Source organism: Leptodactylus fuscus, chromosome 1, assembly GCF_031893055.1.
Source record: "Leptodactylus fuscus isolate aLepFus1 chromosome 1, aLepFus1.hap2, whole genome shotgun sequence".
NCBI lineage: Eukaryota > Metazoa > Chordata > Amphibia > Anura > Leptodactylidae > Leptodactylus > Leptodactylus fuscus.
The window spans coordinates 126,388,262-126,402,756 of NC_134265.1; the positions used below are offsets into that span (position 1 = coordinate 126,388,262).

At 41.1% G+C, this 14,495-nt stretch overlaps 1 protein-coding gene across 2 annotated transcripts in view; it reads right to left on the reverse strand.

Annotated features, from left to right (window-relative positions):
* Positions 1–512: 512 nt before the first annotated feature.
* Positions 513–14,495, reverse strand: part of TBC1D10A (TBC1 domain family member 10A) — a 38,692-nt gene continuing 24,709 nt past the window's right edge. Inside the window, exons 4-9 of one of the 2 annotated variants that reach the window (XM_075276657.1) lie at positions 12,671–12,777; positions 11,872–11,990; positions 11,727–11,788; positions 7,791–7,980; positions 3,390–3,544; positions 513–1,894 (exon numbers count right to left, since the gene is read on the reverse strand). In XM_075276657.1, coding sequence (XP_075132758.1) covers positions 1,409–1,894; positions 3,390–3,544; positions 7,791–7,980; positions 11,727–11,788; positions 11,872–11,990; positions 12,671–12,777 — 1,119 coding nt within the window. In that variant the 3' untranslated portion in view covers positions 513–1,408. Of the gene's footprint in view, positions 1,895–3,389; positions 3,545–7,790; positions 7,981–11,726; positions 11,793–11,871; positions 11,991–12,670; positions 12,778–14,495 lie in introns of both variants that reach the window. The other variant, XM_075276656.1, reaches the window with a different exon arrangement.

The following is a 14,495-nucleotide window of genomic DNA, read 5'->3' on the forward strand; positions in this document are numbered from 1 at the left end:
CTAGGGGGCAGACAGTGTTTGCTATCAGCATAAAAAGGTGTCAGTATACAATCAGTATGTGCATCAGTCCGTTTTTAGTCTCAAACTGAATTCAAACGGACTGATGGCATACTGATGTGTGAACATACCCTTAGATAAACTCAGACAACTCACTACAAAAGGCAATAATATAATCCTTTAGACTACGGCCACATGTAGTGTCCCTCAGGAACAAAAAAAACCCGCTGCTGGAAAAACATGGCAGCAACGCATTACGGTTTTTCGAGCAGTGCTTTTCACAAAGTCCACAGAGGTTCTGCGGAGTTTCTTCCCGATTTATACATATAGGGAAACAGACGACATATCCATAGGTATATTTGACATGCTGCAATTTCCAAAACCGTGTATTTTTCTACAAAAAGTGTTAATGTAACTGTAAAACGCCCCAGCCTTAGGCACCTATTGGTGATTCTGTGTACCACCTTTTCCCCTTAGACAAAAAGCAATACAAGTATGGCAAAAAGGAATACCACAATTTTATTGGACTCTAAATATTGGCAAGCGTCTTTATTTTTAATTTTTTTTTTTTTTTGCAAGAGCTAATACCATAGATAAATAAATATTCCTGCTTGGCTGTGTTTAGTGTAACTATAATACACTGTGGAATACAAGCTCTTCCCTGTAGCCTCAGGAGGAGGGCGCAATAGTGTTGATTGGTCATACAATTCAGAGTATACTGTACAGTTCATTCCTAGAAGCTTTTTCAGAGACCCAAGATACGAACTTAGGTTTCCGCTTGTACAAGATCTAATAAGACGGTGAAGGAACTGAACAGACTCTTTATTGTGTGGTGAAAGAACAAAATTCATTCTTCTTTAATCCATTTCTTGGTACAAAGAGTGTCTGTGGGAAGGAGGAAGGGAGCCTGTTTCATTTCTCTGGTTGGTCCCATGTAAGTAGGAAACAATAAGCTCGTTGTGCATAGTAGAAGACGTTCCACTTTCAGCAGCAAAACATCTGGAATGGAATACACAGCAGGGTGCAGACTCAGCACCCATTTTCCCATCAGTCAAAATACAGAAAGGATCCCCTTGCAGCCTATACTGGACGGTATTTCTAGCTAGTCCAGTCTGTAACCAGCATGAAGAATCCTAGCACAATACATAATGGAGGTTTTGTGTTCCCTGGTCAACAATGACTTTAGTAGGTACAAATAGTTTAGGACCTGGAGACAAATTCCAAACACATTTTTTCTTTAAACAACTAATAATGCTGGTTTTGTATTTGGCCCCGCTTTATTGTTTCCAATGTAGAGAACGTAGCTTGTGTTATGAGCGGGTTCATGTTTGTGGGAGCTCTAGTACAGGGGTCAGAACTCCTGAAGCACACTGAAGGGTGAATTTTGAGTGAACATTTCTCCAAGTGGAAATTATAAATAGGTGTCTTCACTCTCCTTGGAGCACAAGCTCTCACTGGACTGATGCACATTAAGAGAGTCCTTTTGGATTACTTTGGCCAACAAAGGCTGTACCGGTTCCTGCCGGTTTTCTCTGGTCCCCTCCCCACCATTCTCCTCTTTCATAGCCCCATTAGATTGGTCACCTTTGCCTTTACTCTTTTTCTTTTCTAGCTTCTTTTTTTCCTTCTCCATCTTTTCTCTTTCCTTAGCCCTTTGCTTCTCTTGTTCTTTTTCCTCCTTTGTTTTCTTTCCAGAGACTACATTGGCTGGAATAATAATGGATGGGGAGTGAACAAGAGGCTTGTGACCTACTGGGTCAGCGTCACTGATGGCTTTAGCCCCATGCAATCGAGTGGGTGATTTGCACTGTAGTTCTCCATACTCTTCCTTCCACTTCTTCAGCTGAATTAAATGCTCACGTTCCACATCCCGTTCTGTAATTGGCAACTCCACAATCTCAAAAGAAAAGAAATTTTATGTTAGTTTGTATTCAGGGCCCAACAAACTAACTACATTCTGCAGTAAATACAGGTCAGCCATCATGATAAACATCTTTAAATGTTGTTACCACTTACAGTTGTCACCTTATAAAGTGTATAAAACGTAACTACACCTTAGAGCAGGGGTCCTCAAACTTTTTAAACAGTGGGCCGGAGGCAGAGCAGGTCGCACAGACATCGGGAGCGGTGCCCTCCAATAGGTAAAGTGAAGTGTGTTCCATGGCCTGGCCCGAGCTCCCCAGGAGCTTCATTCATGCGGCCCGCCAGACAGAAGTGCTTGGCGGGCCGCATGTGGCCCTCGGGCCGCAGTTTGAGGACCCATGCCTTAGACAAAGGTAGAGTTAAAATGTGCAGCCCAACTTACACCACGTGACTCGCCTTGGCACAGGGAGGCAACTGCAACCTGCTGGCTTTACTGGGCATCCACGTAATGGCGCAGGCTGAACGTTATAAACCACTTTATGTGAAAAACAAAAAACCCAACACTTGTAGTTAACTGGCCTCTCCCATTGGATTCAATAAATAAACTTCCAGATAAAAGCAAATCGGAGCCGCATGTAAAATGCATAGTGGTTTTTGGGCTGTTTTAATGTGGTTTTCAGACACTGCACTAATATTACACAAGGTTTCCACACATCACTTCTCCTACTTCCTTATTTAAAACCACTTAGTTTATGTATGGAAACCAATCGGACATATTATTTGAAGGGGCTGTCCAGTAAATAAATGTCATTGTGTACTGAAAAGTTGTACAACTTTCCAATATAGTTTCTGTGGAAAATTGTATTATTTTAAATTACATAAAGAATAACATTTATTGGCAGAAACTGGACAACCCCTTTAAACTAAACATATTCAGGGTTTTTTGTCCTCCAGACGTCACTTCTGGTACCTGTTGTTTCAGTTAGACACCTATTAAACCTAGTAATAATTCTCCTCTAGACTTTCATTTTATGATGATCCTGCATCCTTCCATACACTGTTCAGAAACTGGTTGGCTGGTGAGGGTCTCACTTATAAGGTTTATCTATCGATATCAAGTACTTTGAGATCTGCAGTGATCGTACTAAGTAAGTAGTGTACTAAATATGGAGAGAGTGACGTCCAGCACGTGCAGACATCTAACAAATGGAGGAACGTGACAAAAGAACCCTTGTAGCTGTCTAAGTGACAGACTAGAGCAGGGGTAGGCAACCTTCAGCACTCCAGCTGTTGTAGAACTAAAACTTCCTGCACACTCACTCTGATCTTCTTGGAACTCCATAAGAGGGAATGGAGCATGCTAGGAGTCGTAGTTTCAAAGCAGCTGGAGTGCCAAAGGTTGCTGATCCTTGGCTTGGGCTGACTCACACAATGGCCCAGCAAAAATATCTATATGTATTACACAAACACTTGTACATTTAATTCCGCAATTATTCATATTTCTCTACAGAGATCAGCGATTTTCTCACCTCTGGGATAAGAAAACCCTCTTGCATATATTTTGGATCAATTGCCCTTAGTTTTTCCATAGTTTCATATTGACCTTGACACGACTTGAGCTTTTCAGAGGAACCAAGTGTATACTTCAGAAGAATAAGAGCAACTCGGAACAGAATCTTGACACCTATAAGGATAGTTTGTAAATGGGACAAGAAAAAAATAAATAAAATTAGCTTAGCTTATTGGATGTCATCAAGGTGATTGCGCATTTCTTATGTATGGAAACTTTTCAGAGTCTGATCATTAGGGGGGTCATTTACTTCAGGAATGCTGCCGCTCTTTCCAGCTACTGAGAAAGATAGCCAAGCAGTGTACTCTGCTATCTCTTCAGTCCCATAGACTTGGAATGGGACGGCAATGTGCATGCGTGACCATAACCATACAAACAGGAAACGTGGGATCCCCATTACTGTGATGAGTGGAGGTTCCCATGGCCAGATAACCAGTATTTAGACATGCTCCGCCTATCCAGTGAATGGATGATAGGTGCTGCTCATAGCTCCAAAAATAGAGAAAATTTTGCATAATGAACTGTTTAGAAAGAGATAAGCTAATATTCTTTTTAAAAAGTTCTGGGTGTACAAAAGTGTATGCAATAGAAAGATTTCAAGTGACACATACAGGGAGGGGTGCTCAGACAGACACGACTGACACACTGTAACCAAAACAGACCGTCAGCTTGTCACAAGTCCTAGCAGAACATGTACGGGCAGGCTACACAGGCAGACACACACCCTATAATGAGCAACTGCTTCTAACCTGCCCATTTAATAAGGACACTGCACACCTCACATTCTGAGCTGGCACCAGCCTGGGAATGCCCTTTGAAACCCTCCCAAATGGGTGAGAGGAGTTCAGTGCATCAAACTTGAGTCACAAGAACAGGTTCCCCATTCATCATATGTTCTTGTTATACACACCTCTGGCAACACTGCCGGAGCAAATCATATTATTTTGGGCATAGTCTATGTAGTAAATGTATCAATGACCTGTATTAAAACAATTGTAACCTTAAGTGTATATCTCCAACCAGAACAATGAAGTGACAACATTTAACCAAAATTATTTAGAGTACATTTACACTGCCAAGCTAGAATACATTCATTTACGTCACTCCTCGCCCTGTGGGAGGGGTGACCTTAATTCCATACAAAAACACACAAACTAGGCATGCATATTCAAGGAAAATGGTCTGCATGCAATGGTCAAATACACCATATGATGTACATGAAAAAGTGATTGGTCATGTAAAGTCTCAGAAAAATCGTTTGCACCTATGAAATTGGCTGTGATTGCTATATTATGGATCTGTATAAAACAGATCCCAAATATGACCATGTGATGGCTAAGGCTCTGTTCACATGTGCTTTCTCTTGATGTTCAAGTTTCTCTTGCCACTGAACAATCCTAGTCATGTGGCATGCTATTATAATAGCCCCTGTAGACTGGTGAACTGCGCAATAAGGGAGTACTTCCAGTGACAAACATTTACATACATTCATGTATGTCCTTACTTGTATCAGTCACTTAAAGGAGTATTCCTACAATAATCATCCTACTAATATTATAAAGTTTGTGTGTTTGGATGTTTGCATGTTTGTGAGTTTGGATGTTTGTTCCTCAATCACGCTAAACCACCTTGACGGATTTGCGTGAAATTTTCCACAAACATAGTTTTCCCTTGGGATTGAAACATAGGCTACTTTTGGTGCCACTAAACAACATGGCTTCCTAGCAGGAGACTCACAAAAGCAGGACTCCTAGCCCCAGCTATAGACTCACACACACTGCCTGGCATTTCCTGTCACAACCTGCCTGCACACTCCTTACTGTCACCTCAGGAGTAGCCCTCACTCTACTCACTCACATTTATATATAGATTTCCACTACACACAGAGGCCCTTTGCTCCTGCCTGCAATCAAAAAGGTCTGAGATTGCAGGCATTAACACTTGACCCCCCTCCCCCTCAAACACCCCTTCCCCTTACCTTCAACGTTACAGACCGGCTCCTGCCTGCTGACCTCACAGGAACCGCTGCCAGCCGGGAGCATACTGAATGCTCCCAGGCCTGTGTTTACAATACTACTATCGCAGCTGGGCTATGGACAGCCGCGATAGTAAGGCACACAAACTCTCATAGACGGCAATACACTTGGATTGCCGTCTATGGAGACTTGCAATCAAATGATTGCAGGTTCACAACCCTCAGTGGAACGAAGAAAAAAGTAAAAAAAAAAAAAAAATCATCCAACAACACATATAAACTCCAAACTACTGTGATGCATATACATATTAGTTACCATTCCACCCAAAAATGCCCCGTCTACTAATAAAATATTTGCCCTACTCCCTCAACGTCAAACTCACAAGTAACAAACCACCATTTTAGTTCACACTTTCGTCTATCATTTCAATAAAAGCTCATCTAACCAATACTCATTCCCCAGAATGTTATATCTACCGTTAATCTGGCCCCGCCATATTGTGGTTGCAAAAACAAAAACCCTTAGGGAGCCTTCACACGGCGTAAACACGCGTGTATTTTGCCAAAATACACATGTAAAAATACACGTGTCAAAATAAGACTCCCATTCACTTCAATGATATTTTTTACACGCCTGTAAAATGTCATTGAAGTCAATAGGAGTCTTAATTTTACATGTGTATTTTGCACAAATACACACACGTTCACTCCGTGTCAAGGCTCCCGTACACTCAGTTCACACCACCGTCTGCTCTCCGTTCTTGCGGTTCCATCTTCTGTTGTCACACAGTTCGCCCCTAAGCGCGGCTGACGCTGGGTTCACACTACCGTTCGGCACTCCATATTAGGTTTCCATCTTCTGCATGCAGAAGCCGGAAACCTGTCAGACCGGGTCCAGCCATGAACGGTGGTGAGCGTTTTATGCTCTCCGCCGCAAGACCCTTTTTTTTTTTTTTTTTAAATCGCGGGTAAAAGCTAGTTTCATATAAAAGGTACTAATAAAAGAATTGTCACTCATTAATAGTAGATTGTATATGTCACTAGGAAAGGGCCAATGTAATCCCCTCTCCCTACCACTGTTTCAGCACTGATGCCGCTGGATACGTACTGTAGTCCATCCCCATCCAGGACGAGCATGCTCAGTTTCTCTAGTCCTTCCCTATAGCCGCTTACTAGATCACTGCTACATAACCAGGCATGTGCCGTCCTAACAGATGGAGCACGTACAGTGCATGAGGGATTTGTTAGGAGGAATGGTCACTGTGGCAGTTAATCACTAACTGAAAAGTTAATCACTTTTCATGTCATCATTGCTCAGATTTACACTAACTTCACCACATTTTCTCAAATATACAATTTCTCAAATTCTCAAAATGTCTGAAGGGCCTTACAACTCCATAGGACACAAACAAATCAAACCTACAGCCAAAGCAAAGCAACAAGGCTAGCAATGTTATCACACAAAACATGAAAAGCCTGTTCCTGATATGAAGAATTGTAAATTACAACCTCCAATCTCCAAGCAATTGCTTAGGCAAATATAGCAGTGAGAGCATATTCCCACCATCATTTAGAAGGCTATAAATATGCATTTATATCACTGTTCACAAAATAACCATAACACATCATTCCCTTGTCAGACTTATGTTGCACAGCACTGCAACGTGACCAGTATCAAGGCCAAAATTACATGACATCACAGTCCACTATCACGGTTATTATCTAGAACAAGGCTTGTTTGTTTAAAATGAAAGGCTGGGAATGTAGACCAAGGAATACGCACAAGGCAGCGATCTACAGCATGGCAATGCTCATGAATTACACTTCATCCTTTTCCATTAATCCACCACCTCAGACTATAATACAGCTCAATACACTCAAACACAGCATAATCTCTTATCTACTTCTAAGCATGGTCACATGGCATCTCTTCCATTAGTGACACCACGATATGCATCTTGCTACTAATAACCATCACCAAAAACACAGCCCGAGTGAGTCACCTCCACTTTCTATCAATGCTGCTTCAATCCCTCACCCACTATTGAGGTCATCGCGTACAATATAGCAACTGTAATCCACAGATTAACAAAACCTTCATTCTCCTTTTCCATAATCTGGAGGGCAGAATGATGATTAGACCTTGTAGTAAATCATACAACATCTGCTGAGTCCAACCATCAGCTTTACTGGAGGGATATGCTGGTCTTGCAAGATGTCTTGTGTTAATGCATTAGTGCCAAAGTCACACAGGGTAAGCGGTTTTTAAGTATATTCTACCATCAGTTAGGATTTGACATTAAGTATGTATTTTTTAATCATTTAAGAAGCAGTTAAATTGTCGAGACACAAAATAGTGTCAGAGCATCCAGCAGGTACAGTTACCTTCACAGAAAAACATGTCCCACACACGCAACACCGAACTCCAGGGAAGCGTCCGTGAAAATGCGCACATAAACCATTCAGTCATGTACAAGATGGGGTCAATTTTCTGCTTGCTCAGATGCTTGTAGGCCACAGGAGACACCTTCCGGAGCAGTGAAAATAGGATCCTTCCGTCTAACTGGATTGCTTCCTGCAAATATTAAATGAAAGATGCTATAAAACAAACTCATTTCTTTAGAGGGCAAGTCAATAAAAGTCATTAACAACAAGTTACGCTAGGTTCACATCTACCCTCAGGTTTCTGTTCTCTGGGTCAGCTTGGGGACCTCAAAAACGGAAACCCAATCCGCTTAAAAATCAGTTAGGCGTGGAAACCCCCGAACCCCATAAACTATATAGGGGTCCGCCAGATTTCCACCTGAAAAACGCTGAGAAAAGTCCTGCATGTTGGACTTTTCTGTATTTTTCCAGTAGATCGGGGGACGGAATACCTGAACAGTGCACAAACATAGTTCTCAACCCAGCCTTATACTTACCCCTCCATCCAGCAGCCGCTTCCAGTGATGAGCTCCTGTCCTAAGCACAAGAATATATAACATGGCTGCAGTGGACAGATGCCATATACACAGAACAGTGCTAGAGCCAGTCACTGGCATCAGCAGTATACAGCACAGACTGCTGAGGTCAGTCATTCACCACATCAGTGATCGGTGTATACAGCCCCACACTAGTGGCCGAGAAGACATATAGGTATAACTTGTTTTATTACATATCATATAAACTGATTTTTTTTTTTTTTTTTGGTTTTATCGTCAGTTTCAGGTACAGAACTAACTCCTAAAGCACAACTAAAAAATTTTGTCGTCATTTGTGATATTAATACATTTTGTAATATACATTTGAAACAAATTTGGACTCCTTTATGTGAAATCCTGACTGAAATCCACTTTGTTTCCCTGTTTATTGCTAGTTGAAATCTGTACACTGCTTGTAACTGGAGTATGGTTGGACAGGTTCATGTATAATGCAGGAAAGCTGCCGGGTGTCGATTCAATCAGATTCTTCTGTTCTAAAGTGCACAAGATACATTTATATGCAACTGCTATCAATCCTGACTGTTTAAACTGGTGATCGTTCTGATGTCATGTGAAAGATGATATTCATCACTGTATATCCAGAAGGTTTTATAATACCAGAGATATCAGTTTGAAGAGACCTTTCCAAGCAATATACAATTGCCTGTACACCCCACTACTCTTAGAGAAAGCAGAGTACAGGGCCTTACAATTCCATAGGACACTGAAACCTGGAAAGAAAGCAGAATTTAACCAAGTAAAAGTGAATTTCATGCTGGTCACGCAAGTGCACTGGTACCTTATATACGGGGGAATGCAAAGGGACTTTCAGTCCCTCGTTCTCTTGATCCTGTCTGTGATTGGACAACCCCATTAACTTTGCACTGTAGGACTGTAATCAAGCCTTGCCAATGCAAGGAACCTTAAAATGACACTGTAAATGAAAATCCGTAACCCTGCTTTGATCCCTGTACCCCTAGCAAAATGATAACTACAAAATTATATTCTTTATATTGTCCTACAAAGTGCTCAGCCTACATAAACAAGGCCAAGGGATTCCACCTACGAGTAGTAAATAGTCAATGTACATCAGAAACACGTTTCAAGTTGGGCTGGGCGATTCTGACCTAAATCAATCTCCCGATTAATGAATGTTTATTTTAGGCCCTCACCTTTTTACAAGCCACTTCCCCTATTTATAAACTGAATTTTACTTATGGTTATTCACATACCGACAATCCTGAATGGATAGTGTACAGTTAGTGACATATGCTTTAGCTAATGGCAGTGGGAGACAGGATGGCAAGGATGCAAAAATAAATCAATATGAGCAAGTTCACATTGATTAATTAAGCTGACTTTCAGTTATTTTCAGATTGATTGTCCAGCCCAATTTTTAAGCAACAATCTCCCCTGAGGAATTTCCTAGATCCCTGAAAGTATACTAAGATCACGTTACCCCATGAGTTCAGGCTACTGAAATACCCAGTGTGACAAAACGTAAAGTCATCTAGGTGAGCCTAAACAAATATGTAGCCAATGTTTTCCTAATATATACTCCTAGAATTGGGAGCAGTTCCATAATAGGAATGAATGGTTAATAATGCCCTACAAATAGCTTGGCAGTCGATGCTCAGTCTATAAAGAGGCCTCAAGAGCAAAGTCTTCTAGAACCATTGCATAAGTTAATAAATACTGATCACTAGAAACACTTCACATATAAAGACTATTAGAATAAAAGTAAAATATATTAAATATTAATTCCGATAGTAAACGATTAACCACAGCCGTCGCAATTTCCATCAATGCACAACAGAAAAAGCCATTGACTCAAACAAACATTCACGGCAGAAAAAAGTTAGCTTGAGATCATTCAAGCCCATTGAGAACATTAATAAACGGACAATCAGAAATTTTTATATTAAAAGTCTGACTATACATATTAATTTTTGACTGTTACATCACTGTATAGTTTGTCAGTATTGACATTTCCTGGGATACATCAATAATTCAGTGGGTAGTAAATATTGTCCGCAGGGCGCTGTTCCCCTCATTCCTCTCTGACCTCATATTCTCTAAGAATGATTGGTCATTATAGGACCAGCACATCATGAATAGAAAGTATGTTCTTAAAATCAGTGATCAGTCCCCACTGATATTATAGATATGCTATAGATGTTTTAACAGGAAAGACACTCAGTATCTGAGAGGGGTAGGAAGAGGGGAAAAAAGCAAGACAAACAACAAACTCAAAACTATGCTGCATGCTCTGATCCCTGGACTGCATATGTGCTCTGGAACAGTGGTGTAAAGATCACAATTGCAGGGGATGCGACCGCAACCAGAGGGGTACGGGGACCATGGCCAACTGGAAATGGCTGGGACCCCGGACCACCATGATAGCGGTCAGGGAATAGCCTGGTTCCCCAATTGCTATCCATATTCCTAATGCAAAGGGGCCTGGCATGTCACTGGGTCCCTTTCCAATAGATGCCAGTCCAGGTGACAGCTCTTCTGTCCTGTGACTGAGGTCATACTTGTGTAATGACATCAGAAAGCTCCACATAACCGCTGAGGCCCAATCACAAGCCCCAGCAGTGACGTCTGGGGCACTTCACCTCATTTGTCAGGCAGAAGAGGACCAAAGATGATGTTGGAGAATCAGGTGGAGTGATGATGCCCAGGAGAGGTAAGGAGAGTATATGGTCTATTTTTAATCACTTCCACTGGGCCTCCGCCTATTATACTCTGGGGGCGTATGGCACTGGTTCTAGGGGAACTCTTGGAAGCATTTTATACTGTCTGGGGACCACTGTGGAGCATATTATACTGTGTGGGGCCCCTTCACTATTCATATCACATGCCAACTGTTATACAGCAGCCATGCACTATCACTACAAGCTATAATGTCATTGCATGGTGATTATAAAACAAATACTGTGCAATGTAAATAGTGAAGGAGTCACAGAGCTTGCAAAAGCACCACATTATATTCAAAGAGTTGCTCAGCAGAGGCTCCATGTGTTGGACACCACTGATCGCTTATTTCTCTTAAACTGTTAGGACCCTGAGGATCAGCTGTTTCCCACAGTACGCAGCTCCAGTATGGTTTCCATGCCAGGTGCTGTGCTGCTCACTCACCATATTCTTGATAACTGCAGTTGTAGGTGCTATACTTGTATCCCTGAAGTTGCTACCAAATCTTTGACCTCAGAACAATTTACACTTTGGTGACAATATCTTGCGTTAATGAGGGACACACAAAAAAAAAAAAAAAAAATATAAAATATTTTTCATATATACATATACACACTGTGTGCATGTGACAGAAACAAACCAATAAGCATCCATCTGTCCTTACCAGCTTCTCACTGTAATAACCCGGCAGATATTTCTCACAGATCTGCACCAAACACCAGAACGCTTGCTGTGGAAGAGAACATAATTTGTAATACTGCAGAAGATATAACTAAATATACAATATGTTGCAGGCCATGTTACGCTACTTGCCTCCGCTGGCATATGCATGAGCAGAACGGCTGCAATAGGTGCCTGGGCTTGACAGTATCCTTCATCTGGCCGGTAGAGAGTGTAAGCTTTAAGTACCCTAAAAAGATCTTGTTGACTGTAAAGACAAAATGACACCAGATTACTTTGCTCTATCCAATGCTTATGTGATTTACAGCCAGAAGAATATTTCATCAGATATATATAAATAATAGTTTTGACGTTTGATGATAAATCACGTTGACCAATCAATACAACTGTATCCAATGAAGCGTATAGAAGCGAGGTTGTATGCCATAAACTCAAAAACAGGAAAAGATATAGCACTATATATAAAAGCCATCCGAGTCAGTCTCTAAAATCCTGTATTTATCCAGAATAAAATAGCAAGTTATAAATGAAGGTGTTTACTGAAATCTTAACCTAATCCTCATGAATATGGAATGGGTTAAGCGTTCAGAGTTGTATGCAGTTGGCAGAGAGGTATTCTAATTATACAGCACTTAAAGCTTAGTTCTAAAATAATCGTGGCATGATGCCATTACATGATTTCAGAAATCTGCTGTCCTCAGGCTTGCAGACCTAAATCAATAACCTGAACAAAATGTGGTTACATAGCCAGGAAAAGCCTGAATAATGCAGAACAGACAACTGCCAATAAAACAATATAAAAAGCCACGTTGTTAACTTCAGCATGCCAGGACATTGAAAATGAATAATCAATAAGCATTGCAAATGGTGTTCATCTGCAGCAAATATCCCGCTTACAATTGGGAGCCGGATCCAGAAATAACTTACCCATGACCCCCTCGAGCAACAAACATTTCATGGAAAGGAAACTGCCTGTGAAGGTCTCGTTCTATGATGTCCACCCACTTTGGGTCACCTGCCATTGAGTCCAGCTCCTGGAAAATCCAAAGAGTTTTAGAAAATTAAATGATGTAAACTGGAGTGAAGACAATTTTCGAGCTGGAATTGTGACTTATCTGCTCCCTTTGACACAGATTTATTAAAGTGGTTGCCACTGGTGAAAATGTTGTGCATCTTAAGCACATCTGGGGGGAAATACAGGTCAAGTTAATTTTTTTCAGATTTTGTAGACATGTAGGTGTGGCTTCTATGAAAGGACATGCATTAAATGTGCAAAGATGCACCAAAATCATGTTGTCAATTGATTTAGTCTAAAGATACCGTATACAGTCCTATGAAAAAGTTTGGGCACCCCTATTAATCTTAATCATTTTTAGTTCTAAATATTTTGGTGTTTGCAACAGCCATTTCAGTTTGATATATCTAATAACTGATGGACACAGTAATATTTCAGGATTGAAATGAGGTTTATTGTACTAACAGAAAATGCGCAATATGCATTAAACCAAAATTTGACCGGTGCAAAAATATGGGCACCTCAACAGAAAAGTGACATTAATATTTAGTAGATCCTCCTTTTGCAAAGATAACAGCCTCTAGTCGCTTCCTGTAGCTTTTAATCAGTTCCTGGATCCTGGATGAAGGTATTTTGGACCATTTCTTTCTACAAAACAATTCAAGTTCAGTTAAGTTTGATGGTCGCCGAACATGGACAGCCCGCTCTCAAATGATCTGAAAACAAAGATTGTTCAACATAGTTGTTCAGGGGAAGGATACAAAACGTTGTCTCAGAGATTTAACCTGTCAGTTTCCACTGTGAGGAACATAGTAAGGAAATGGAAGACCACAGGGACAGTTCTTGTTAAGCCCAGAAGTGGCAGGCCAAGAAAAATATCAGAAAGGCAGAGAAGAAGAATGGTGAGAACAGTCAAGGACAATCCACAGACCACCTCCAAAGAGCTGCAGCATCATCTTGCTGCAGATGGTGTCACTGTGCATCGGTCATACAGCGCACTTTGCACAAGGAGAAGCTGTATGGGAGAGTGATGAGAAAGAAGCCGTTTCTGCACGTACACCACAAATAGAGTTGCCTGAGGTATGAAAAAGCACATTTGGACAAGGCAGCTTCATTTTGGAAACAAAAATTGAGTTGTTTGGTTATAAAAAAAGGCGTTATGCATGGCGTCCAAAAAGAAACAGCATTCCAAGAAAAACACATGCTACCCACTGTAAAATTTGGTGGAGGTTCCATCATGCTTTGGGGCTGTGTGGCCAATGCCGGCATCGGGAATCTTGTTAAAGTTGAGGGTCGCATGGATTCCACTCAGTATCAGCAGATTCTTGAGAATAATGTTCAAGAATCAGTGACGAAGTTGAAGTTACGCCGGGGATGGATATTTCAGCAAGACAATGATCCAAAACACCGCTCCAAATCCTCAGGCGTTCATGCAGAGGAACAATTACAATGTTCTGGAATGGCCATCCCAGTCCCCAGACCTGAATATCATTGAACATCTGTGGGATGATTTGAAGCGGGCTGTCCATGCTCGGCGACCATCTAACTTAACTGAACTTGAATTGTTTGTCCAAAATACCTTTATCCAGGATCCAGGAACTGATTAAAAGCTACAGGAAGCGACTAGAGGCTGTTATCTTTGCAAAAGGAGGATCTACTAAATACTAATGTCACTTTTCTGTTGAGGTGCCCATACTTTTGCACCGGTCAAATTTTGGTTTAATGCATATTGCACAT